Below are 26,186 nucleotides of genomic sequence, written 5' to 3' on the forward strand. Positions count from 1 at the left end.
AAACCAAACCAGTGCTCTTGAGCACTTAGTCTAGTGTCAGATTAAAAGTGATGCCCAACCCAGAACAGAGATGATACTGGTAAATAAAAAAAAAATTACTGCTATTTTAGTTCATAGAATCAAAGTTGCCTGAAAGATTATCAAATCCAACCTTTAACCTTGCATCACATCATGGCTCACCACTAAGCCATATGCTGAAGTGCCACATCCACACTTTTCAACACTTCCAGGGTTGGTGATTCCACCCTTCCCTAGAAAGCCTTTTCCAGTGCCTGAGTAGTTGCCCTGCTTTGCTCAAAATCCTGGTAATTCCATGTTTCCACAAATTAGAATAATATATTATCAATATATAAGGGTGAACTGAAGCAAGAAACTCACATTTGTGAAAGAACTGATGCACTTCAGTTGTAGAGCAAGACAAGATTGCCCAACACTCACTGCACAAGCACCAGAAACGCCCTCAAGTCATTTGTTCACCTCCCTCTACAGTTAACACAGAGGAATACCCACCCTCACAGGAGGTCCCTTCCTTATCCACTGAGGACAAACCATTCCAATGCCTGACAGGTGGGATAAACTAACTTCAGACCAAGAGAATACTCTTTTAGAACCTATCTCCAAATTTCAGATGACTAGTGTTAAGTGAGGTTATTACAGTGGTCAATGCTAATGAATCAGCAGGGTGCTAACACCATGTTTTGACAGCATTTAGCAACAGATCCACTGAGAACAGATAATCCTGTAGCTACAGCTACAGTTATATGATCAGACTGTATTATCACAAACACAGTGTCCATCATCTCCACTGTCTGGTTATTTCCTAGGAAGTGAAATATGAGGTCTCCATATAAACATGAAACACTAAGTATTTTGCTATAGTTATTTCCATGGTTTCAATAAAAAGTAGTACAAAGATGAAGTTTTCTTGCCTTAGAAGTGGAGAAATTACCTGTCAGTTCTTCTGAGGAGCAACTGAGTGCAGGACACATTTCCTTAGTTTGGAAGTCACACCAATATCAGAACAAACAATATGTACACACATGAAATAAATGTAAAATTACATTTCATAATCTAAGCAGTACCACTCAATGGCCTGGCAGGCTTGGCAGAAAGCAGCTGGATTGTTTTAATATGATTTTAGAAAATATAATTATATGAAACACTCTACTAGGGAACAAAACCAAAACTTACTTTGGGGTTTGATGCACTTCTGACCACCAGTTGTAGTTGGTATAATTGACAAGAAGCAAGATGTGACACCAGAGGAGAACTAAAGAAGGATGAGTGGGAATCATGGACTGAACAAGATCACTCAGACTTTCAAGTGTATAGAAAGTACCATCAGATCCATCTCCTGTAAAAAGTCTGGTGGCGGCAGCTGTGATTCTTCTAAACATCCCTGAAAACAGTAAAACCATATTAGAGTAACCAAGCTCTAGTCTGAATTCTGAAGTTTAAAAATTATTCAGGGTAGAATTCCTGCAAGAACGGTAAATTCTAAGCAGTTTTACAAATTTAAGGTAAGTGATGAAGTTTGCCCAAGGGTGTAAACCAGAAATTACTAGCTCTCAGACTCAATAAATAATGTTTAGATAGGTTTCATGACAATTCTTATTAATCTGATATATGAAAACCTTCATTAAACTTAAAACTGTCACCTGTGGATGAGGGTTAGTTTGTTTTGTTTGTAAATTAAAACACAGATGTTCTACTTAAGAACCATGAGCTAACTACTCTTAACTCTGCATGTTAAGGAAGAACCCCTATGAGTATCCTACTTCAGAGGATGGCTTTCCAATCACATTTAGTTGAAACTAAATTTATTCCCTTTCATCCAGTTTCTAAAGTGCAAAAATTAGGTATTTCTGCCATGACCCTGAATACATAACATTCAGCAAAAAAGCAAAATTTTGCTTTCTGAATGGCTGATTCTGTGTTTGTATGCCAAAACAAATGTTGGGAAAAAAGAAATTAGAAAATGGTGGGAAAACAAGGGAAATTGTCTTAAAGTATAGGACTTTTTAAGTTTCTATGAGAAGATAAGATCAGGAGAAAAAAAAAAGTTTCTTCAGAGTCAGTTAGGAACCAAGAGCTAATCAGAATAATGAAGGAAATCTGTAGTGTTACTTGCCTTCCTTGCCAGGCATACAGAAGAATGAAGCTGTAAATTCCACAGCCATGTGGACCAATTTAAGCTGCCCCCAGGACTGACAAACACACAATGTAAATAGCAAAGAATGGGAAAAATAGCTGAGTCTCAAATCTCTGGTTCCACTTATTAGCAAAGCAGTGCTAGCCCCATTCCAGCCCCCTGCATTTGCTAAACAACACCATCTAGTGACTTCCTACAGTCATAAAAGCCATTGCATGCTCATCCTTTTACTTTGTCCATGCCTTTTATTTCTAACTTCAAAGGGACAGATTGAGAATGTTCACTTATAATCTAGTAGCTTCCTACAGTTGGAAACACAGGAGTCAGCAATGCTCACATTTTGAAAAAACGCCCAAGTAGAACAGCGGTTAGAAATGGCAGAACACAGCCTATGTTTCACAGACAAATTGCTGTAAGCTACACCCATAGTTAGGAGAATATAACTTAAAGAGAAAATAATTATGGAGCTTCTAACTGAACAAAAGAAAAGTATTACTAATTCAGGCAGTTAGTTAATCCTCAACCTAAATAAATATGTTATGACATGAAAATACAGCCCAGGTGTCTTTTACTCTGTTACGCCATACAGGTACTAGTGGTAGTAATATACCTGAAGCTATTTGTAGTTTTACATTAAATTAATTTCTAGAGATCATCCAATCCACAAAGGCCAATGCTCTGCAAGAGTATTTTAATATTTAGTTTACTTTTGCATGAAAATTTCGACATAATTCCTGGCAAGACTCCCAGAGCAGCCTGGAAGCCAGGCACAGCAGCAGAACTAGCTGAGCCTTCCTTTCAATTATCCCCAGCCCCCACTGTGGAAGAACCCACTGCCCCAGTTTCAAACACCAGCTTCATTTTCTCATTTCATTGCTCCTGACTTGACACCATTTAATTGCTTTATGCCAAAACACCCTGGTGTAAGTTATTTGGTATAATATTTGATTCAAATATTTCTCCTAAACATAAATTAATATATAATTAAAACATATACTATCATAATTACATAATTTTATATAATGAAATAGTATAAAACCATAATAAAATTATTACTGTAACAGACACATGGGAAGAGAACTGTCACTCTGTATGTCCAGAGTGCTGGGCCCTAAAGCACACCTAAAGCAAAGATTAATTCTGTGTTTCTTCACACACACTCCTGGAGTCTTTGCATCAAGAACCTCAGTTTGGAGAACTCCCATTTTATAGATAGACCAAGGTAACAGAACACAGAGCTCCTTGTCCTATGAAGAACCAGTGACTTACACCACGACCTTTTAAATTACAGACAACTAAAAGTAAACCAAGGTTGCATTTCAGCTGCAAGCTGAAAATCAGAAAGCAAAAAGGGCAGTCATAGCAAAGAAAGAATAAAAAAAGGTACAATAGTACCACTATTCAGAAAATAGGACTAAGGATTCAAGCTATGACCTAAGCAAGTACCAAAGGGGTAGATATTGGGTATGCAGCAGAAGAAATCTATGGGAAAATTTCCAGACCTGAAGAAAGGAACTCAAGACTGGCTAGCTGGAAAAGTGCCACCTTTCCTGGTTTTTTGGGGTGTTTTGTTTTTTTTTTTTTTGTTGATTAGTTTTTCCATTGGTTTGTTGGGGTTGTTTTTTCTTGTTTGTTTTATATATTTTTATTAACTATGGCAAAAGTCAGGAACCTTCCTTGTTGTGAGTCTGAGCTAGTGGTCTGTGACTCAGTATTTTAAGCTAGACATACCAACCAATCCCCCAAACTGAGACACATGAGAAATACAGCCACAAATTAGGAATGCTTTGGTTTTTCTTGGACTGAAAAATTTTAGACAGTTACGAGGTGAGATGAAGAGTCACTACTTACATTTTTTTCCACAAAGACAGAAGAAATGTGCAAAATGTACCCTGTATGCATGAGCACCATGTTCAGCAAGTTCTCTATATGGAGTGAGATATAGCATCTTCAGCACTTACATATTCCTTCTCAGTAGTTCAATGCATTTGTGAGTTGTATTGGAACTCAGAAACCACCCTAGCGCTGCATGCTATGACATGGGCAACATTTCAAGTACTACCTGATTTGAAGATATGTATTAAGCACATAAGCAGTGTGCCCAGCTCCTGGCAGTAGAAAGTATGTTGCTGCTCATTCATGTCCACTTTTAATTGCTTGGTAACAATATCTTCCAGTAGAATTCCAACCAGTTGCAGTAAGAATCTTGAAAGAAACACATATACAATCAATAGGAAAATTATCAATCTTTCAGAAAAAGATGAGTTTAGCCTATGAGACACTGGTTTGAAAAATCAAATACGAAGTTCTTGTCCATCCATCCTAAATAACATACTAAATGAAATGCTACAGAACAGGATGCTATATGATCACAAGCACATCAATAATTAAATATTAAATCCAGATTATCTCTCATCACCTACAGTCACAGTAGCATTCATAGGCTGGCCCAACTCACTTACAAAGCAAATATTCAGAACGCTGTGGTGTCTTCATAGTGCTTTGCTAAAAGCAATTGAGCTAAATCAAACTACAAACAATCTTTGACAGTTACCACAGCTCAGCTGAGCAGGGGTAATTCAGCAAGTCACAGTAATTCACCTGTTTACTCCACCTCATCCATCCATGCTCTACTACACAGGTTCTTTATCAAACCTCCAGCTACAACAGCTACAGGACAACGTGTTGTGTCAAAAGAAGCACCAAAAGAGGGCGTTTGAGGAAAGCCATCCTTGCTCCTGGCCATAATCATGGCCATCCATTACTTACATCACTGCTGTTGGACATCAGGTCACAGTATGGGTGTCCAGAACACCCTCAGAGTGTGCTGAATGACATGAAACAGCATTCTGTTCCTAGCTGAATTTCCTTACTTGAACTGAAATGTTATTATTTTCTTAACAAACAACTATTTCAAATGTTTCCCACCACATTAAAACATAGTGCCTTAATGACAGATATTATGTCAACATCTGCTGCCATCTCTCCATGCTTTTTTTGCCTGAAGTTTGTCACTGTCCAAGGACATCAACATGGGAAGCCAACTAGACAAAGCTGAGTCTTAAAAAAAAAGAAAAAAAGAGCAGGACTAACTCAATAGATTTGAATCCCACTGCTGCCAAGTTTCTAATACAGAACCTAGTCTTCCACTTAAAGGGATGTTTCATCATTCAGTCCCCACACAGAAAGGAAGGAAAGCAGTGAAGTTTCTGGACTTGATTTTCCTAAATCCAGGATTCACCCATTTTAACAGCTCTATTAGGTCCTTCACTTGCCTTGAGAAGAGGTACCAAAACAATTCAAAGTTCTACTAAAATCCGCTCAACTTCTCCATCTCTGTCCATCTCAATATTCCTTCCTCCACACACACTTGTCCCATATCAACTTATTAACAGCCTTGATTCCATTTAGACAGACGTTTTATACGTGTTAAATACTGCCCAATGTTCTCAGAACTCTCTACCTTTCCCCAGGTTACTCAAAAGACAGTTTACCTGGAAAATGTCTCTTCAGGTGGGTATTTCACCTGTTTGACCTCAGTGCGATCCTCTGGTGTAGACATGTTATTTTCTCCACATCTCAGTCTGTTGATTGCTTGACATGAAATCAAATATGGTGAGAAGGAAAGCTCTTGTATACGGGACAGAACGATGTCTTCTGTTGACTGTGAAATCAGAACTCTAAGGATAGCTAAAATTCCAGAAATCCACAGCTGGACAGTGCTCACAGAAGCCTAGCACAAACACAGAAATACAGAAGATTGAATACTTTTGAAGTTAAATTACACAACATAGAAAGGCATTAAAAAATTAGCATTTTCATTAACTTGTAAAAAATCAGACCCTTTTGAGAATGGAGCAAATCAGAAATAAATTTTAAGTTTAGATCTTACAAAATGCTATTCCTGTGGTAACTGTCAAGCTCATATTCACTGGTAAACAATGTCTCAGCTATAAAAGCAGTACTAACACTTGTATAAGAAAAATGTCATTTACCTATTAAATTACATTCTATTTTATTCTAACAGTACCTTCCTTTACATTCAACATACAAAATGAAGGAAAGTAATTCATAAGCAGAACACTGCTGTATCAAGTGCTCCCAGTTGGTAAATCACATTAGTTCTTGCCGATTTGTTTCCCAATTCTGCTGCTGGTACTTTAACATCACTTAGCAAATTACTAAAGAGAAACACATTCTCTTTTGTTTTGCATGAAAGATACTAGATTCTCTCTTCTTTGAGAACAGTAGCTTACCATTGTTTTAGGAGTAACAAACATACTCCTTAAAAGCATGTCCACAGGGCGAAGGGATGAAGGGGCCAAAATTTCAAACAAAGTGTTCAATACTCCCAAAGCATCATGAGAGTCTATATGCATCTGTGAAAGTAAAACACAAAACTAATTTCTAATTGTCCACTAAAGGTAACTTCAACACACAATTTACACTCAGTGTTTTAAATATTTCTATAACAACCTGTAATAAAGCTGTTCTTTACAGTATAAAATTCAGAGCAATCAAAAGCTATGAAAGATAAGTTTCATTGCAGGCCTTCCTAGACATGAGTTTTAAGAACATGGACAAAAATCTGTCATAAGAAATCCAACGTGCATATTACATATATTTCATTTGGAGAAATAGGCCTTATTCAGAGAATGAGACCAGAAGACCTATTTGTCATAAAATTTAGAGACTTTTCTCCTCACTGCACATCCCACCAGGTTTATTTATAGACTGCAATGCTGGTCACGATTAAACTTAAGCAGGTAATTCGGAGAAAGGAACCTAATAATCAGAAAAGTGAACAGCTACAGTGGTAGGACAGCCTACGTGAACAGTGTTTTAGATAAATTATAAAGCAATCAACTGCAAAAAGCAAAGGACTGGACTACAAATCTAGATGACCCTACCCTGCTTAAATAATTTGGAAGATGATCATGTGCAGTCACACAAAACAACAGCAATTTCACTTTGTCAGCATTTTAGCTCTGCTCTAAAACTGTTGTCTGATCCTGCCCACTCTCCCCGACCATGAGATCTCCCAGGATTGGGGAACTGCCATCATGGAGCAAAGAATATCTGGGGCTAGAGCACCTCTGTTATGGAGACAAGCTGGGAGAGCTGGGGTTGTTCAGCCTGGAGAAGGCTCTTCCAGTACCTAAAGGGGCTATAAGAGAACTGGGAAGGGACTTTTTGGCACAGGCAGGTAGTGATAGGACAAGGGGGAATGGATTTACACTGAAAGAGGGTGGATTTATACTAGGAAGAAATTCTTTACTGTGAAGGTGGTGGGACACTGGAATAGGCTGCACAGAGAAGGGATGGTTGCCTCCTTCCTGGAAGTGTTCAAGGCCAGGTTGGATGGGGCTTTGAGTAATCTGGTCAGGAATTAGACCCACTGTAGCCACAAAAAAAAATAAATCTGACATTCTATGAACATGGGACCATCTTCACACCATTTTAGTAAGTGCTCTGATATAATCATGTATCTAAGAGAAACAGAATGCCATTCCTCTGGAGACAGTCTTGATCATATACTGCATATACTTCATGTATTTAAATATGAACTTCATCACTTCCAAGACTTAAGTTTACCTCGCAGCAGTTGTTTTTTCCATATATGGCAACCACAATTTCAATATAATTTGTCTTCATACAAAAAAAGGGAAAAATCAAATACTCAAAGCCACTATTGATACATACATTACAGTGATTATTTAAGGTGTTTATAGAATTAAAGCAATCATATAAGCACCTGTTGTTTTGCAAGCATTGGGAGAATGATGTCAGCTATTTGCCGAGACAATCTCTTCCATTTGTCTTCATTTTCTTTATGACACTGTTGCAATACCAAGATGAACATTTCTAGCACCTGAGGAAAAGTAAAAAAAAAAGTAAGTAAACATCCATACTAACAGAAAACATTCCAGTAATATCATAGCAAGAAAGAACATTCATTTCAACCACATACCAAAAAGACAAAAGGGGAAAAAAAACCCACATGATAAACCCTTATTTTCAGGTTAAAAGCCTGTTCTTAGTTGCAAGCTTTTGGTGGTGGTTTTTAAAGAATTTTCCAGTTACTGTCATAAACTAAAATAAAAAAGTTTACTTTGTACTTTTAAAAATGGTATTCATCAAAAGACTACTCAAACAACTAGAAAAAGAATCATAAATCTAAATACCACACCATTTATTCAACAAAAAGGGGAGGAAGAAAGAAAGCAGATTTCTACATATATACTCTGTCTTGACTCTAGCTCCAATAAAGTTTAAATTTGGTCTAGGAAACAAAACAGAATTTTTATGGGGCTCATCCACCTGAGATATGTCACTTTTATATAAAAGATGGGTTACAGGTTTGAGGGTTATAGAGACCACACTTTGAAGGACAGGCAGACAAGAGACACAGCAAGCAAAAATGTTAACATATGGACTGGGAAGGGGGACAAAAAAATCTGTTTCAGGAAACAAGTTAGAGCACTTCTAAAAGCAAATTCAGGTAGTTCAGATTAGGGAGAGGGAGATTCCCAGGTGATTTTCTTTCCAAAAGATTTTTTCAGGAGAGGAGATAGGAGCAATTCCAGGCTACAAAACTTAACTCTAGAGCTCCATGGGTGGCAGCTCCTGTTGTAATAGAAAAAAACTGAAGGCTGCAGCTCTGGGAACCTCTCAAATGTCCAGGGAAACCACTGCAGACCATCCCAGCCAACAGAACAACACGACAGCCCAGGGTTGGTTTATACGTACTGCACCAGCAGAAGAAGGTAGAATAAGAACTACAAATGGGATGGTGTGGGAAGAGCAGTGCATGGGTGGTCTTTAATAGGTTAAGTGTGTCAGAAGGGGATCTGCCAGCAATTGCAGTACCTTATGTAACAGAAAATTATTCACTATTTCACATCATGTGTCTACAGAGTGTCATTTCATACAGTTATATTAGTCATTTTATGATTATAAAACTACAAATTCAAAAGAAAATGTGGATACACAGAATTACCCCAATCTGAACACGCAGTTCTAACAAATTATTTTGACAAGATGTACTGACTTTTTTCAGAAAATACAGTGCTTACATTAGCATACACTAGAACTGCATTTTCACATTATGAAAGGCACATCAGGTTTGTTAAGCACCTGAATAAGCAGTAAAATCCTATGTTGATCATGACACTTCTCTCAAAATTACTTTTATGTTTTTCTTTAAAACAAAGTGTATTGACAAAAGTCATTGTTACACTCCTACAAAGCAGAAACATGTTTTCCAAAGTCTGGGTCAACGTAGTAAGTCATAACAAATACCTAATTACCAGTGTCATTACCTTGTTCAAGTAAGTGTTATTCAAGATATTGTTATAGTACAGCAATATCTAAATCATCTCCATGCAGCATTTTTCCTAATTTTAAACTTGTCTCCTTCTCCATTTTACTCCCATTCTTTTAAGTTTCTTCTCTTCCACCAACCTTCTGTTTATTCTGTCTGCAACACAGCTAAGATCATGATCCTAACTGGAGCTTTTTCGTTTTTTGGCTTGACTAGGAAATTCTACAGTTATGTTACTTGACCTGAAATACTAATTTGTAGTGCAGAACCTTTCCCATATCCTTAAAAATCTTTGCATACTGTCTATATAAGGAAAGCTACCACACACAGTCCAGCTGTTCCAGTTTTGTCCAGAAAATCATTAATGTTGCCTGAAGCACTTTTAGCAGTCACAGCAATGTTACCCTTTCACAGAACACAATTAGGGACCCTTCATCCTCCTCTCCTACCTGATGGTACTGGATAAGTCTCAGCAGCATTGACACTACAACCTCCTTCTGAGTTTCCAGTTCTTTTCCAGCATCAGCTTTATTTGTTCCTCTTAACACAAAGAGATCATGAACAATGGGTTGCAGAGCTGGTATTGCTGAAATAAGATGCATTTCTTTTAGTATTTTAATATGAGACAAATCACTCCTGAACAGTGATTTCTTGAACTAACAGTTCAGTTACTAAAAGTAAACTGGGTTCTAGTTCATGAAAAGTTTTACCCATACCTAAAAACCCACAAACCCCATATTTAGCATGCATAATGATGGAAATTGTTTTACTTCTTTTAGAAAATTTAAATTATGGACACATTTGCCCATTCTTACAGAGCTAAAAAAAAGGTATTTTTATAAAGTATTTCTCTGCAGAATCACTGGGAAATACGAGAGAGATGCTTCTACTTAAAGTCTGAAAGTAGAAGGAAATGGAAGTGGACAAAAAATTAAAACCAAAGCCTTGCACATACTGCTAAGGTGTGAACTTATTACTGAATAAAGTTTCAAATAAAAGCTTTGTTGCAATTATGAGCAATGCAAAATGTGGGGCAGCAGTGTTAGTATGATATAATACATTTCCTGAAGGAATTAAGTGAGAAGTATGTCACATCTTAGAAATTAGTGTCTTCTGGAGCACTCAGCATGATAATGGTTTTCTGTAGCTTCGTAGTCAACACTGGATTTATTGCTGAACTATTACTAATAAGTGTTGATGCCTTTTTTTTTCCTTTCCTTTTTTTTAATAGTTTTTTTGGGTTTTTTTAGAATTACCATGTGTAACAGCTTTCCTCCCACTGGCCATAATCCCATCACACAGCTGAATGATCTTGGGAATTCCAATTATTTGTTTGGAATGATATCGCTCGTAAGACAGCAACACCAAGAAAAAGAAGATATTAGGAATAATTGCTTCAGACTCCCTGAAAACAAAACAAAAAATTCAAGTGTCAAGTTTGCATTGCACAGTTTAGTTCAGAAAAACCCATCTTTTTACAGTCAAGGTTTTTTTGAAGAATATGTTGTTCTGGTTTCATACAGTAGTTCTGTAATTTTCGTGCCCTGTTCTGTACAATGGGCTTTTTCCCCAGGGATTTCTTTCAATCTTTGACCACTACAGTTATAACACTATAACACACTGTCTAATGCACATTAGATTATTTCTGTAGAAGGCCCACAGAGCAAAAGAACAAGTTTTCTCTTCATTAAAACTCAAGTGTTTTAAAAACTCAAGAAAAATCAGAAATAACTGACAGTAAAAATTTCACTGCCTTGCTTATGACCTATTAGGTCCTATGCAATGTGTACCAGGTGACCAGAGTACATATGGATTCATTCTGTATCCACAATAGGAAGAAGTAGCTCTCCCTTAAGCAATTGCATCTAGCAATGAAATGCTGATTTCTGGAAGCATAGCTTTGGCAGGAGGGCCCAAAGGAATGTGTTTACAATACCAAAATGGAAGTTGAAGATTATTATTATTATTTTCTATTTTACTTCCTGACTTCTTCAGTCACATGGAACCTAAGATATCTGGAAGAGTTACTATTGGAACCAGATAATAAACAAGCACACTGCCCAGAAGAGAACTCTCCCTTTCTCATAAGGCAGAAATAACCAGCAAATCTAATCACTACTTGTGACATATCACTAATCTATCTTTCAGAACAAGACAGCTGCAAAACCCTCATTATTCAAAGGCTCTTTGTCAATTTCATACCTGAACTGTCCTACTTCAATGTATTCAAACTGCTTTAGCACAAATCCAATAAACACCTAAAGAGAGAATAAAGTGTGCATCAGAACAGACATTTATTTCCATTTGAAACCATTTTGACAGTTATAGACAGGCACTGAAAATCATTTACACTATGTTATGAAATGTTCCCTGTGCAGTTACAGAAGATGGAGAAACCTGTTGAAGCTTATTACAGCTTGCATGAACTTATGACACGTTTAACCTGTAGTCTGTATATTTTTAAGTATAACTTCATCTTTCACTCATAAAATACAATATTTGAGGTATTACAGTCAAGAAGTTAAGAATCAGCCAAAAATCTAAACTGAGATAAAATCCAAAGTACTTATGCATTTAAAAGAATTATCTCTTTATGAACTTACAGAAAACTTAAGTATTGCAAGTCACCTTCATTTATGAACCTGAAAATAACTGTAGTAAATAAAACACTTCTAAGTAAACCACTTAAATTTTATTTTACAAATTCACTGCTTCTATGGACAACAACACAGACTACTGTATTTGCCACTAGCTCCCCTCACTGCCATTAACATCAAACAACAGTTGTCAGCCATGATGCTCATTATCAGTCATAAGGAAGTCCATACTCTCAGTATGGAAGAAGGTATTTCCATTTGTAAATGAAGTTTTATTTAATAAAACTGACTGTATTGTCCACATCATTTTATTCCTCAAGTCCATCTCATGGGCAGTTCTTAAATAATTGTTGCAGAACTCAAAAAGTCATTTACACGCAAAAAAAACCCGGAAGTCTGAAGTTATTTGTAGCTGAGGGGCAGGAAATTGAGTCTCACCCTCCTTTAAGTCTTGACTTTTAGTACAATGAATGGACTGCTGGAAATATTTTTGCTGCAGATATTAATTGAGCCTGCTGGTGAGATCTGTATGACAATTTGCAAATGTGGAGAGGTACCAACCTGATCTGAATCCAGAAGACAGTAGTTAACTCGCAGCTGAACCAGTTGAGCAAGCAAGTCTAGAACTTGTCTCTGCAGCTGTACCGACGTTGTTGTTGTGTATTGTTTCAATGCTTTTATGACAAGGGGTTCAAATAAACGAATGTGATTGTGAATAGCATTCTGTAATAGAGAGATTTTAAAGTAATCTAACATCTGAACATGTCTCTGATTCAAAGCCAAATTAGTTTTGAAAGGAGGAAAAATGTTTTAAATCTAAGGTACAGCTCTTTCAGAAGAACACAGACACAAGTACCTTATCAGCACGATGTTTTGCTGCACTGGAAATGCTAGTTTTCAGCTGTGTAGAAACTTTCTGCAGCACATCAAACCATCTGTTACAAAAAAAAAATACAAAAAAAACCCCACACATTAAAACAAATCTCAACAAATATACTGTCCTTAGATGCATTTTGCTGTACCAATGCCAACTTCTCTTAAACTACCTGACTGCTTCAAGAATCTTAGTAGAAACAAAGGGCAGAGAATCTACAATACACTTTGATCAGAGGCAGATTTTCTAGTCTTTACTCAGCTATCCTTCTGCTTTTTCTTTTACACATTGACTATTTGCTGTATTTATAAATTAATAATACATTTTGAATACAAGCATTTAAAACTACTATGCTTTTAAAAAACTTCAATGATATCCATCTTAATGACTTAACTTCACTTTGGAAAACACGTTAGTGATAACTGCATTCAGGATGTGCTCACCAAGACAAGTTACTCTGCTTAAGTCTGTATTTTCAAGTTACACAGCACCCCAATGATACTCACATTCATGAAAAACACTAAGAACAGACTCTAGTTCAAGTTAACATTATGATGTAAGGGAAGGAAGTTACCCTGAAGCATCATGCTCCTGCTCAGCCTGAACCATGTTCCTTAGACTGGCATCAGCAAGGGCCTGTGTGAAGTGTGTGTAGGGTGCCATGAAGCAATAGTGGTAGAGACCAGGTCTCAGATTGGAGGAACCCAAGCGCTGAGCTTTGCCTTGAGCCTTGCTGGGGTTTGAAGACAAGCCATCATACTGAGAAGCCAGATTTGTCCCAAACAAAGTTTTCAATAACTAGAGAAGAAAATTGGAAGAAGAAAAGTTAACATTTCAGGAAAAAAAAAACCCTGACTTGTCTCCCACTGTAATTAATCCTTGAGGACTTAAACCTAAATATTTAATTGGAAGCCTGCAAGAAATCCATCACTAAGGCAGTCAGTTCTTTGCTTTCCAGGGTTTTTTGATGCAGTTAACTGGTTAAAGAACACTTTTGGTAAGGTAGGAAACAAGCTTGTTTTCTGAACATTAGTTAAAATAGTTCTGTGAATTGGAAGCAGTTCAAGAGGAAACTAATATCAAGTTACAGAGCAAGTAGTGAAAATGAAAGAAAATATGCTCCATTTGCTCCACCTGGGCCAGTGTTTCTACATACCACTTCCCTTAAAAGCATGGCCATTCTTAGCATCCAATTGACAGCCAAAGGACATCAGGATTAACACTCACACAACACACAAAAAAATAACTCCTTACCTGCTGTACACACACTGTTGCCATTGTTGGCTCTCTGTTGAAACATGATTTTAGATATCCCAGAATTTCTTCTACACACTAGAAAATCAGAAAAACAAGTGCATTAAATTGCGGGTTTCTTTCATTATATTAAAATATTACAGTGAAAACTGCTCAGTAGCACAGGTTTTTGTACTAAGTACAACTACATTTATTTAAGGAAAATCAAGGAATTACATAAAGAAATAAAAATTCAACATTTTCCTCCTAATCTTAAAATACTACAATGTCTAACACCACAGTTCAGGAGAAAAAATATCAAGACACCGGAGAGGAAGGAGGACAGTAGGTCTTCTGACATTTTGTATATTTAAAACATATGAATATAGGGAATGACTGAAGGCAAATCATTTGGCTGGGAAGAAAAATTCCCATGTGAAATTTAAAAAGTAAAAAATTATTCCAGTTTTCAACAGCAGTAATTTAACCGGGAGAATCTGCTTTAGCACTTTATTCAACTTTGTGGAAGCACAACACTTCTAGGATTACTGCCCCTTGGAAGAGTAGCAATTTTGAAATCAGTGATATCTGCTTTCTCCCAGTAAGGACCAAGGATACTGGACAAGTTAACTACAAAAGAAAAATCAAACAAGTCTTATACCTTTCCAATGTCCTGAAGAGTAGCAAGTTCCAAGATTTGAGAGAGAACATCTAGGGCAGACCGTAAGAAACATCCAAACTTCTCATTCGTGTTCTGGAGATCCAAAGTAACCTGTTCCCAGAAAATAAAACCACATTTTTCCTTAACCATTACTTGACAAGGAGATACAAATTGCTGGAAGAAGTGGGTATTGACATAAAATGATCTTTTGTATAGAATCTCACTGACAGCTTAGATTGCCTTAGGCATTGCTGAAATGGCAGGACTCCATTTTGACTAAGAAAAAAAAGGGATCTTCTTGCTTGAGGAAGGCCTAGGGCATTGACAAGCAACAGAGTTGGATGACGCATTTCTAATAAACACAGTAGGTGTAATAAGAACACAATCCTTGAAGTGTACATATCAGATGACCAACTCTCTAGAGATTGCATCTTCTGTCACCTGAACTAATGAAGAAAAAGCTTCCCCACCCTGGAATAAAGTGCAGAGAGAACAGACACGGGGATTTATTTGCGATTGCCAAGCCAGCAAAGAGTCATTGGTTACCAGCAATAATGACAGCAGAGAAACAATAGGGTGACAGTGCCTATCATGGGTTGTTGTTTGGCCAGTTTTTGTTTTTATTGGTGGTAGTTGTGATCTTTCTTTAAATTCTTTTTTTGTGTGTATAAACTGTTTACACAGGTAAACAAGTGAGCTGACAGAGGCAGAGCCTGTTTAAAAGAAACAAAGTTATTATCCAACCCCACTGCAGTCCAATCAAACAATATCATGCAGTACCTTATAATTAGCATGGGTTGCTTTCAAGACATCATATAACTTCAGGTATGATGGAAGATGATAAAAGCTTCCTACTGAAGATGATTTACTTGTTGGAACAGGTCCTGTAGCATCAGTTTGCCTAGAAGCTTAAAAGAATATCACAGATTAGCACAATATGCCTTTTCGAGTCTGCTCATGACATGTACACAATATAATTTACCACATCTGCATTATTAAACAGTATGGTTTTTTTCAATCCACATGTATATTCCAAACTGCAGAAATAAACTGCGCACAACTAGAAAATGAACAGCATTCCAACGATCCAGCCTGCTGTAGTGAGAGAAATTAACCCAGAGGGCTTAATACTGAAGTGCATGTACAATTTACAAAACAGAATTAACACATGTTTCCTTCATTATTTATTAATGAAAGAAAATGCTTCAAGATTCATTATCTCATTTCTAAAAGCAATGTAAGTCACTCCTGCCAAAAGCTGGAAGCCAACATTTAAATTTCTTTTAAGTAACATATGTGCAAGAATTATTTTAGTCAATAGCTGAGTAGATTCACAAAAAGTGAGGAAAAGGATTCAGCAGTGCTTTTGTTCTGAAAAGTACAGTTAATTTTCAGCTTACAGTTAATAAAAACCAAAACAGTAAAGAAGCCCCCACCCACGGCTGCCTTTCCACCATTGCAGTACCCTGCCAGCCTCTTGAACTGAAGCTCCAGGATGGTTACTCAGCTTTATTTCTTCTCTCTCTGCCATAACCACACGGTGTGGGGCAGGTAGCTAGAAGGGTTAACAGAAGTGATGTGCCTACCTGGACTTGCTTCACCACTCTTTTTAGGGCTCATTGGCACAGATGCCTGCTCCACAGACTCCCTCTCTTTCCCCTTTCTCCGAATTGGACTAAGAGAAGGTGGGTTTGTGAGAGAAGGTAATGCTGCCTGGAATTAAAAGAAGCTTTATCAGTTTTGTAAGCAAGTAGGTTTTTTTCTTCTACAAAAATACAAGCATATGCTTTTGTTTAAACTGCCCTTCATTTGACTGTCAGTTAAATTGAAATGTTTCAGGTTCAGGACAGTAATTTCCTGTGTAAAAAGGAAATAGTTTAATATATTCCCTACTTTATTTTCAACTTCAGCATAGGCCAATGAGTTGAAATTTTCAGCTTCAGCATAAGCCAGTAAGATGAAATTAGAGCTCAATGACTATCCTTCCTTTTGATTCCAGATAAAGGAGTGTCAAAATTATATTCAAACATTTTTAAAATATGAAGAAATTACTGATTTTAACAATACTGTCTTACAGTTTCTAAATCAGTCTCTAAATGCATATGCCTCAAAAAAATCTCCAAAACCCTCAAACCTGGAAGTACCTCATATAACCAGAAGTCAAAATATTTTACAGGATATTCAGAAGACAAGTTATTTTTAGCCCCTAAAGGAGCTAAGTGCATTACAACCAGCCAACCAACCCAAAAGTCAACACATTTCCCAGAGTATGCAATCCAGTACTTCACATACTCTACATACTCCTCTTTGAAATAATGTTTCAAGTGAAGTCAGCAGGAATAAAAGACTCAAAATTTAGGGTAATATTTTAAACACTGCAGAACTAAAGAAAAACCTGTTACGTGAAGAAAAATATGCACTTTTTTCATGGTACTTGGTTTACTACACAGAATGGAGTCATTATCAAGGAATTAGATACCTATATCAAGTCTAAAATGTGAAGAGGTCTATAGCACAACTGTATTTAAGTCACATAATTTTATTTTTTTATTTTTAATATATACCTTTACTGCTGGACCAGGAGCAACATCATCCATCACATGTGCACAAATATTAATGACCTTCAGCAGATGAGAAAAGAGCTGTTCTACTAAAGTGACAAGAGCTCGATCTGACAGAGCTGGCCAGGGTTCCTCCTGCTTTGCAGCACCTTGGTTTGCATCTTCTTCAGCACTCCAGGGATTCTTTAAGCACTTGGGAGCACTTGCTGCAATTTCAGGAAATAGAAGACAAAACTTGGAATTAAGCACCAGAAAATTTTGAAGGCAGCTATGGTTATTGTCTCTATATGAACAGAAGTTCAATCAGAATTTCAAAGCCAGGAGTAGCTGCAGAGTTAAAACCAACAAAATTTGAGTTCTTTGTACCCAGCTTGTACCAAGTATGCCCTTTGGCAACTGGAGGAAATTTGCAACTTAGCTACAAAGAGCTAGTTTCTTTTCAAATCTCCTGGGTGCAAGTTCCTTCTTTATTTCTTCTGCTTACTCTTGTAAGTTTTTCATGGCATACAATCAGAATAGAGTTAGATATGGCCCTTCTAATCCTAATGATAAAAATGTAAGGACAATCCTACTTTTCTTGTCCTGCCTTACCTGCAAGCAAGTTTCCAGTCAAAATCAAAGCATCCTGATGTGCTGAGAGGTCCAGTGGGAACCATGCTGATGAAAGGAGGGACAGGACCAAGCCAGCCATACCAATGGTGCAGCCCTTCTGAGGTTCATCTGAAGAACTTGGCTGGGAAACACTGGAAGTTTAATTTTGGAATGTCACTACTTTTTTTCCTCCTTTTGGCAAATTAAAAGTCTTGAGAAAACCAACAGTCAAGCAGATGGCTAATCTAATGAAATTAAATCTGTGCTACAGAAATACACATTTAACACTCAAATACAAACTAAAAAAACAATTTGCAGCAGAGACCTGACAATACTCTGGTTTCTTTAAGAGCCATTGCCTTCCTTTTAATAGCAAATCCCAAGGCTATAGTGACATCTACTGATAAACTGAAGAATTCTGTATTTATTTGCTACCCACTACAGTCCTCAAATATCTTCAGTTAAGTCTTGTGCATATATGCAAGGTAAGGATGGGAGACATTAGCTGTAGTATTGCAAAGTAACAAGATAGTGTTTTAAAGTGACAATAAATTGATTAAACAATTGCATTCCATCAAATCCTCTCTATTTTTTGAGTGAATTCTATCCAAGATGCTAGTTTTCTGCTGTATTCTGTGTTTTCCTTGACAATAATTATAAGACCAGATTTTCCCACAGAAGTCAAGTTTAAGAAAGGGCAGGCAGAGATCACCAGAAGATGTTTGGCAGAATACTCTGTGAATTACACACATCACTTCAAAGCTGTAAGACCTATATACTCCAGTTTCTTTCAGGAAAAGACCTTATGCAACCTCTAAATAAAGGGAATCTGAAAATCTTTCAAAATATCTTTTAATTTGAAATAATTAAAATCTTCTAATATAGTTCCTCTGGTCTAACACAACTACAGGAATTTCAGAAAATTAAACTGACACTAAGTGTAGCTATTAATTTGATAAAGCTCCAGAAGTAATTACACTGCCTTCCTTTAGTTTTTGTAAAGTATTTTCACAGGCACCTGTTATTTATTTCACATACAGTCAGAAATCCATTACTTAATCCATGTTGAGCTGTACAGAGTTGGAATGCAGCAGTACCAGTAACTTCTTAATCATAAGAACAACAATACTTAAGATATGAAGGAACTTTGGCAAAATTCTCACCTTACTATCCATGTTATTATATTCTTATTATCCAGAACAATAAATGTCCATATCCACAGAAATAAAATTACAGTCCAAATTAGTATAAACACTGGGCAAAAATTTGTGAAGAAGGAATCAGAGGAAAGGGCAAAGGTTATGTCATTGGATCATTCATGAATATTACACGCACCTTTAAAACATTTTTAAGCTAGGTAGAAGAGAAGATATATTGATTTTATTTTCCAGCTAAGTACTGCTCACATCATTTGTTATCACTGGACCATACCTTTTATGCTACATATACCACAGTTAGGGCCAGCAAGGGAAGCAAGGGCCTGCTGATAAGAAAAGCACCTGAGAGATTATATTTTTCTGGGGGGTTGGGTTTTGGTTTTAAAATAAGACAAAAATTCCCAGCCTAACAGAGTAAGAGACACAATGACAGCAACAAAGAAAATCAACACAAATTATATTAGATGTATTTAAAAACTGAACAGCTCCACAGGTGCACATCTCCATAGCTACTTTTACTGCTCACATGGCACAGCAGTAATAATCAGGCAAAATCGAAGCTTTTAGCCTGCCACCTGTACATTTTCATCCTGAAGAAACTCTTCAGAATGTAAGTAATTTGGGACTATCATGTATTACCTATATTAACACTGAAGTATTACAGATACCCAATTTGCTGTTCCCACTCAGTGTGCCAAATGAGACCAATTTAAATGCATCTGACAATATTATAGCAGCCAAGACGAACCAGCTTCCTTGACCCACCATTTTTCAACACAGACATGAAACCAAGATGAAAATTTTAATGTTCAAATTTTAAAGAGATATTACAAAATGTAATATCCCAAAGATAAACATCCTTTCAAAAGCATGGAATATCTTCTCCTATATCACATTTCATAGATGCTGACTGTATCTATCTTTCTATAAGAGCAGTTGCAGCCAATCCGTGTGACAGACACCGTGGTTCCAGGGATGACAAATGCTGGCACTTAATACCCTGACAACCTGAAGTTATAATTTTCTGTATTCTGTACGAAGTTCTTAAAGAACTGCTAAGATAAGCTTGCCAGCATATACCTAAACCAGGACTTCAATATCTAAGTAAATCCACTTCTGTTTCACAAATGTGACTTTCAGAAGTTCGATTAACAAAAGAGGGAACATACCCACAGTGCCATCCCACACTCCAGGTGCAGACTGGAAATGTTGTGGAGAGAAGGCACAAAGCTTCACAGCAGCCAAACTGAAAAGCAGAAACCAAGAATCGAATTAGTTACACCAGGGAAGAGTTAGCAACACAGTATCTTAAGAGTGAGAATTAAATCTATTACTACTGCCATTGTCACAGTACAAAAGCCCCAGATACAGTCAGGAAATCATGAAAAAAAAAGCAAGCATGTAAAATAGGAAAAAGTCAGCCACCATAGCAAGAAAACTCAAAGAAACTCTATTTACAAGAATTCACTAATAAGAAAACTCACCGTAAGTGCTCTTGTAGTGGATATTGTCAATGCATGGGAAACTGCTGCAATAACCCTTGAAAGGTTGTTTTCCATAGTGACATCTGTTGGACTTTGCAGCATATTGTAACCTCTGTATGCTCTGAAATAAAAACATTAATACCCACTAAAACATGTACTTAAAACCCCCCATCCCAATCAAAAATTAATTGTATTACTTAAATATTTAAGCTTAAATTACTATTATGTGTTTCATAGATTGCTTGTAACATACAAAACCAGAGAACAGTCTAAATACCATCTTATATTGTAGTATTTTTGGGGTTGTATTAGTAAATGCTATTTAATTTATAAATAAAACCTCTTTGTTAGTGAACAGAAGTAAACTGTCAGTTTCTAACTAGATACTTGAGAAATGACCACCAATTTAACTTTGCTGTTGTCTTTGCTGTTGGTCAAATGGATTCAACATTTTTGCATGCCCAAAAAGTTAGGATTATTGCTGTAGAAACTCTATTTTCTATCCAGAATAACACTGGATCCACAAAGTTCGATTGCTTCCATACTATAACATGTATCTTAAGTGACAAGATCAAGACCATATAGCAAAAGGCATAGAATTAAAAACTTTTATGACAAACTGATAGAATCCAACAACCCCTATAAATACATACAACTCATACTGTCTATAAGACAGAAAAAGTACAGCTGGCAGCAAAAATACAAGAAGATCACACTATCAAAACTAGTATTTATTTTTAAATGATAAAGGGAGTACAGCCTTCTGCAACTACAATCATTAAACAGGATGTGGAGAGTTATAAACCTGATCAACATCTGAAGATCAGTAACATACATACAATTAGCTTGAAAAGCTGGACTTGGTTTTGTAATTTAATGGGCAAGTAGGGTGACTTCAGGATGGAGAGAAGAAACTATCTCAAAACAATGACTCTGTGTGTGAGCACATCACCAGTAACTCACAGCATATTCTTGGAACATGAGTCAGTTTCTGTAGAGGTTAAACCTACTACAGGTGCTCCTACAGACTAGAAAAGGAATTCATAAGCATGTGGATTTGCAGGACTTAACTACAATCCTAGACATTGCAAAGTAAAATTTGGGTCTCCATTCCTTTTGAAGCAAGGCCAGGCAGATAACACACCTGGTGATAGTGCTCACTGCAAAGTGAGATGGGGGCTGTGTTTCATGCATGAGGAGTTTCAGGTAGACACTGCTTTGGTCTCGTGCTACTGCCACAACTGGGTCAGCCTGTCCTTGATCACAGTTATAAAACAGCTTTGGAACAAGCCTGAAAGAAAATTGAGTGTCAAAAAGAAAGATTATTATTCAGATATTATTTAACACCTAGTTTAAATGCATTTAATATACACTTCAGCAAGCTACATTTGTTAATTGCACATATCAAATTGTAAATAGCTATTACCTAAATTTATTAAGCTGAATTAATCTTTATATAACCAAGGAGCTCAAGTCAGGACAAAGCAACTGCTAGAGACATACAGTAATTTAAAAAAAAGTCTTTTCTGGAGATACCTGCCCACACATACTACAACAAACACTTACATAGATTACTTCTCTCTTGCTGTTCCCTGATCTCCCCAGATATTTTCCCCATGAGTAGCTGTATCAACCGAGAACTCATTTTTACTGAAAAATTTTTACTATCCGATTTCTATGCAGCAAAACCAAAACATAAAATCAAATCTAGTCTTCTTGAACAACAGTATTTTCAACTTATGTAAAAGTGAAAAGCTATTTTACACATGTTTTTGTAATCTCAGTGAGGGTACTTCCAATGAATGTCCTTACTGGATGTTTCAAGGGGTTTCTACAAGCTTGTAGCAGCTTTCTTGGGCAAGTTAAGTCTTTTCCAATCTTAACACAGCTCCTGTCACTAAGTCAGCATAAAGATCAAAAAAACTTCAACTTGTTACCACTCAGTTAATAAAATAACTCCATTTCAGAATCAAGTCCCTTAATAAAAACCACAAGCTCTATGATGAAACAGTTCATGACTCCTCTGCTGAGCTGCTTTGGCAATATAAACACTTTTAAATATCAGAACTTTAATATATTAGTTGTCCTTTATTTGTTATTAGGAATGGACAGCAATTAACAGTATGAAAAAACTAGGAAAAAAACTCCTCTGATAATAAAATATACCAGGAATTCAGTGTTACATGCTCCCAACTTCTTCAAACATAAAATTTAACTCTCTGAATTCCAGTAAATAAACTACCAACTAATCCTAACCCTTTGGTGCATTTATCTATACAGTAACTATAACTGTAGTAGGTTACAGCAAACATCTGCTTTGCAAACAAAATTAGCTGCTGCACTATGATCAGTGAGCACAAAGGTTTTAAGATACACTGTGTATGACCATGTGCAAACTACAGCGGTGGGGAGCTGGGACAAATATGGAGAACTGCAACATTTTAAGTCAATCAGCCACTGCCAGGATACTGAACAAACCACTTCAGGATGAAGAAAAATATTCTGAGGAAGTTGAGACTGAAAGTGACCCTCAGACTGTAATACAATGTAATACCCTCAGAATGTAATTTAATGTAATTGGATTGCTAATAGAAAGCAAAGTACAATTACCTGATGAGTCAGAATGATGCATGTTCCAGGTACCATAAAGATGTATTTGTTTCCCATCTCTCTTTTGAATAAATATATATACATGCATATAGATATATATATGTATATTAAAAACACCCAAGTGATTATTTCAGTTATAGGTACACACCAATATGCAAATATCTTTCTAAAGTTCTCTTTTTCTTTTCCTATAAATAAAAATTTCACCTCATTAAGGAAGCCGCAGCCACGTGTCTCACTCTTGGATCTTCATCTCCAAGCAGACTTATTACAACATTTTCAAGTACTCTCTCCTGAAGCTTTAATAGCTAGAAAATAAATTAGCACAGTAAATTAAGTTCACTGACCATTTTCATCATTTGATCACATTGTTAAAAGAAAGTTAACAAGTGAGATTTCATCTGTTATACAAGCCTGCAAGACCATCTTTACCTTAACATTGCCAACTGCATTCTCTAACTACACAAATGTCAATTTTTTTTTAAGTTAAAAAAGAACAGGCCACAAACACACCACAGAAAATGAAGATATCTGATCTCCATAGTAAGTATATTCCCAAATGTAGTAAGTTCTAGAATGTGAATCTATTTGCACAAAAAGTACAATAGCCATCAGTGTTGACAGAATTTAAAAACAAAGTGATGACACTGCACTGGTACCTTAATCCAGAAACACAATATACTGATTAAACAATTTACTTACACCAGTATAATGATGAATACCTCTGTGCAAGCTCTCAGTCTTTCCTTCCAAGAAGTTGACTAGCCTATGACAAAATAGAATTTAGAGTACATTAGTTACCATTGTGTGTTACTTCTCCCTTCACTGCCCTGATAGTTCTTTTTGTTTATTAAAAAAAAACCAAAAACACTATAGGGAAAATGTAGCTAACATTTTTTGCAACCTTTAGAAAAGGTAAGTTATTTGCTGACCTACTATCTGGCTACTGTAACTGAAGAAAAACAGTCCTACCATTAAAAAAAACCCATTATTTAAAGACCCTGATTTTAATTGTATTTTTTCCCATGCACAGAACCATCAGATTATTTTGAAAAGACAGTAACACATTCCAAACATCACTATTCGCAAAGAGTCCACTTCTGTATGACCAAGGATAACTTGAAGAATTTTCATATAAACATCTTTTGTCTTTCAGCTTGGAAGAACCAAAAGAGAATGAAAGAATGTAAGAAAAAGAACAAGTCACATTTATTTCAGTATTAACAGAAACTGAGTGACTACAGGGAGCTGACAACAGAGTACATGTCAGGGAATTTCTCTTTAAAAACACACAAAACTGGATGGAAAAACTAAGTTAGATTCCAAATGATGTGGTCCCTCTCTGGTCACACATTTACAGAAGACTTGATACAACAGACCAATGAATTAAAAACTTCAATACAGCGTTACTAGGATTGGGCTTGGTTGTGCAGTCAGTGGTAACTTGACAAAGGAATTCATACAGGATTGACTGATCTGAATTAGTTTTAGGAAACTCATTAATGCTTCAGAAGAAATTGCACCATTACACAGTTTCCAAAGCACAGTTTCCTATGCTTCTCTGCACTTCAGCTACTACATCCATGGAAAAATACAAACACTCACCGAAAATCTACCTCTGCAAGTGTTTCCAGAAGTTCTGTCCTTACAAGCCAATATGAGCTGTTCTTCAGAGCAAGGAGGTCAACAATCAATTGCAAACCTAGTTCACTGTAACTGCTACTGCATAAGCTCATGATGCAATGCTGAAAAAAAAATCAACTTTCAGTTATATTACAGAAGAGGTTCTCAGAAAAGCAGCATGAAAGTCATCCAAAAAACACCTGTTTTCTTTAGAATTCTAAAAAAAATTATTGCATAAGAGCTAGGATAAGAACCAGAGCTGGGTACCCTGCAAGGCCAGAAAAGTTCTTCAGGAAGAAATCATTTTATGCTGAATGTTTAGACATCTGTGCATAGCAGCATCCCAGTAATGAGTGACAACTCTGATCTGTGGTGGTGCAAATAAATTCCTAATGCTTACCCTCACAGCTGTACAAGCCAGTTTGCATGTAACAGAGGACTCGTCTTTCAGTGTTTTCTGTAACAGAGGTATGCAGTCTATCAAGGAAAAGAGATTTCCTAAAAAAAGAAAAAAAAAACAATTTTGAGCAATGAAACATTACAATGTCACATTAAAAGACAAAAAGATACCCATAAAATAAAATGTTACCTGTTGAGCTTCTGACATTTATTAGCCATTTTTCCACATCAAAGCGGGATTTAATTAGAATGGAGTTGACAATTGTTCCACAGAGAATGGCAGTAGCTCCTCTAATCTGGGGATCTCCATGGTCAATATAGTTCAGAATGTCCGACACATATTGCTCTTCTAAGAAAATAAGTTACAACTACTTTATTTTAAAAATACTAGTATTAGACTTTACTGATTCATAAAAATGTTACAGTGGAGGTCTCAACTATTGGACAATCAACATCCAAAACATGCCCACCCTAGTCCTCCCCTTCTGAGATCCCTTTCTGTGCATGCAATCTACACATCAATCACACCATTCAGACCAATGATCACCTATTTAAAAACACTAGTGATTTATTTCAACTGTACACAAAATGCTCCAAGGAAACAAGAAGCATTTTGGTCAATGTATCAAAGCAGCTGCACACTTCAGGTCCCTGTGATTCATTTGTAAAAATGAACCTAATGGCTTAGAAACCATCTATAAGATGGACTAAATTAAATTGGAAGAAAACATTTGTAAAAAAAAACAAACCCCTTCCACATACTCATTGTTTTAAAACAGCTTAACCTTGTCAGAAGCAAGCTCATCCACTGAAACTTAAATCTTACTACAAAAAATATACCTCACCACATGCACAGCACATTCATTCCAATTTGTGCAGTATTTGTTCACAAATACCAAACTGGGTTTGGAGTTTTCAGG

At 36.4% G+C, this 26,186-nt stretch overlaps 1 protein-coding gene across 3 annotated transcripts in view; it reads right to left on the bottom strand.

Annotated features, from left to right (window-relative positions):
* Window positions 1-26,186, bottom strand: part of HTT (huntingtin) — a 77,032-nt gene that overhangs the window by 26,564 nt on the left and 24,282 nt on the right. For all 3 annotated transcript variants that reach the window (XM_053940097.1, XM_053940096.1, XM_053940098.1), the window contains 25 exons: window positions 25,457-25,615; window positions 25,268-25,365; window positions 24,850-24,989; window positions 23,947-24,010; window positions 23,452-23,552; window positions 21,779-21,925; window positions 20,635-20,755; window positions 20,320-20,396; window positions 17,994-18,145; window positions 17,406-17,608; window positions 16,428-16,554; window positions 15,622-15,749; window positions 14,842-14,952; window positions 14,202-14,279; window positions 13,522-13,745; window positions 12,930-13,008; window positions 12,635-12,796; window positions 11,679-11,734; window positions 10,733-10,881; window positions 9,926-10,062; window positions 7,908-8,024; window positions 6,409-6,531; window positions 5,647-5,885; window positions 4,215-4,357; window positions 1,192-1,399 (listed from right to left, as the gene is read on the bottom strand). In XM_053940097.1, the coding sequence (XP_053796072.1) occupies window positions 1,192-1,399; window positions 4,215-4,357; window positions 5,647-5,885; window positions 6,409-6,531; window positions 7,908-8,024; window positions 9,926-10,062; window positions 10,733-10,881; window positions 11,679-11,734; window positions 12,635-12,796; window positions 12,930-13,008; window positions 13,522-13,745; window positions 14,202-14,279; window positions 14,842-14,952; window positions 15,622-15,749; window positions 16,428-16,554; window positions 17,406-17,608; window positions 17,994-18,145; window positions 20,320-20,396; window positions 20,635-20,755; window positions 21,779-21,925; window positions 23,452-23,552; window positions 23,947-24,010; window positions 24,850-24,989; window positions 25,268-25,365; window positions 25,457-25,615 (3,343 nt within the window). The remainder of the gene's footprint in view (window positions 1-1,191; window positions 1,400-4,214; window positions 4,358-5,646; window positions 5,886-6,408; window positions 6,532-7,907; window positions 8,025-9,925; window positions 10,063-10,732; window positions 10,882-11,678; window positions 11,735-12,634; window positions 12,797-12,929; window positions 13,009-13,521; window positions 13,746-14,201; window positions 14,280-14,841; window positions 14,953-15,621; window positions 15,750-16,427; window positions 16,555-17,405; window positions 17,609-17,993; window positions 18,146-20,319; window positions 20,397-20,634; window positions 20,756-21,778; window positions 21,926-23,451; window positions 23,553-23,946; window positions 24,011-24,849; window positions 24,990-25,267; window positions 25,366-25,456; window positions 25,616-26,186) is intronic.

The sequence above is a fragment of the Vidua chalybeata genome, chromosome 4 (assembly GCF_026979565.1).
Source record: "Vidua chalybeata isolate OUT-0048 chromosome 4, bVidCha1 merged haplotype, whole genome shotgun sequence".
NCBI classification, from domain to species: Eukaryota; Metazoa; Chordata; class Aves; order Passeriformes; family Viduidae; genus Vidua; species Vidua chalybeata.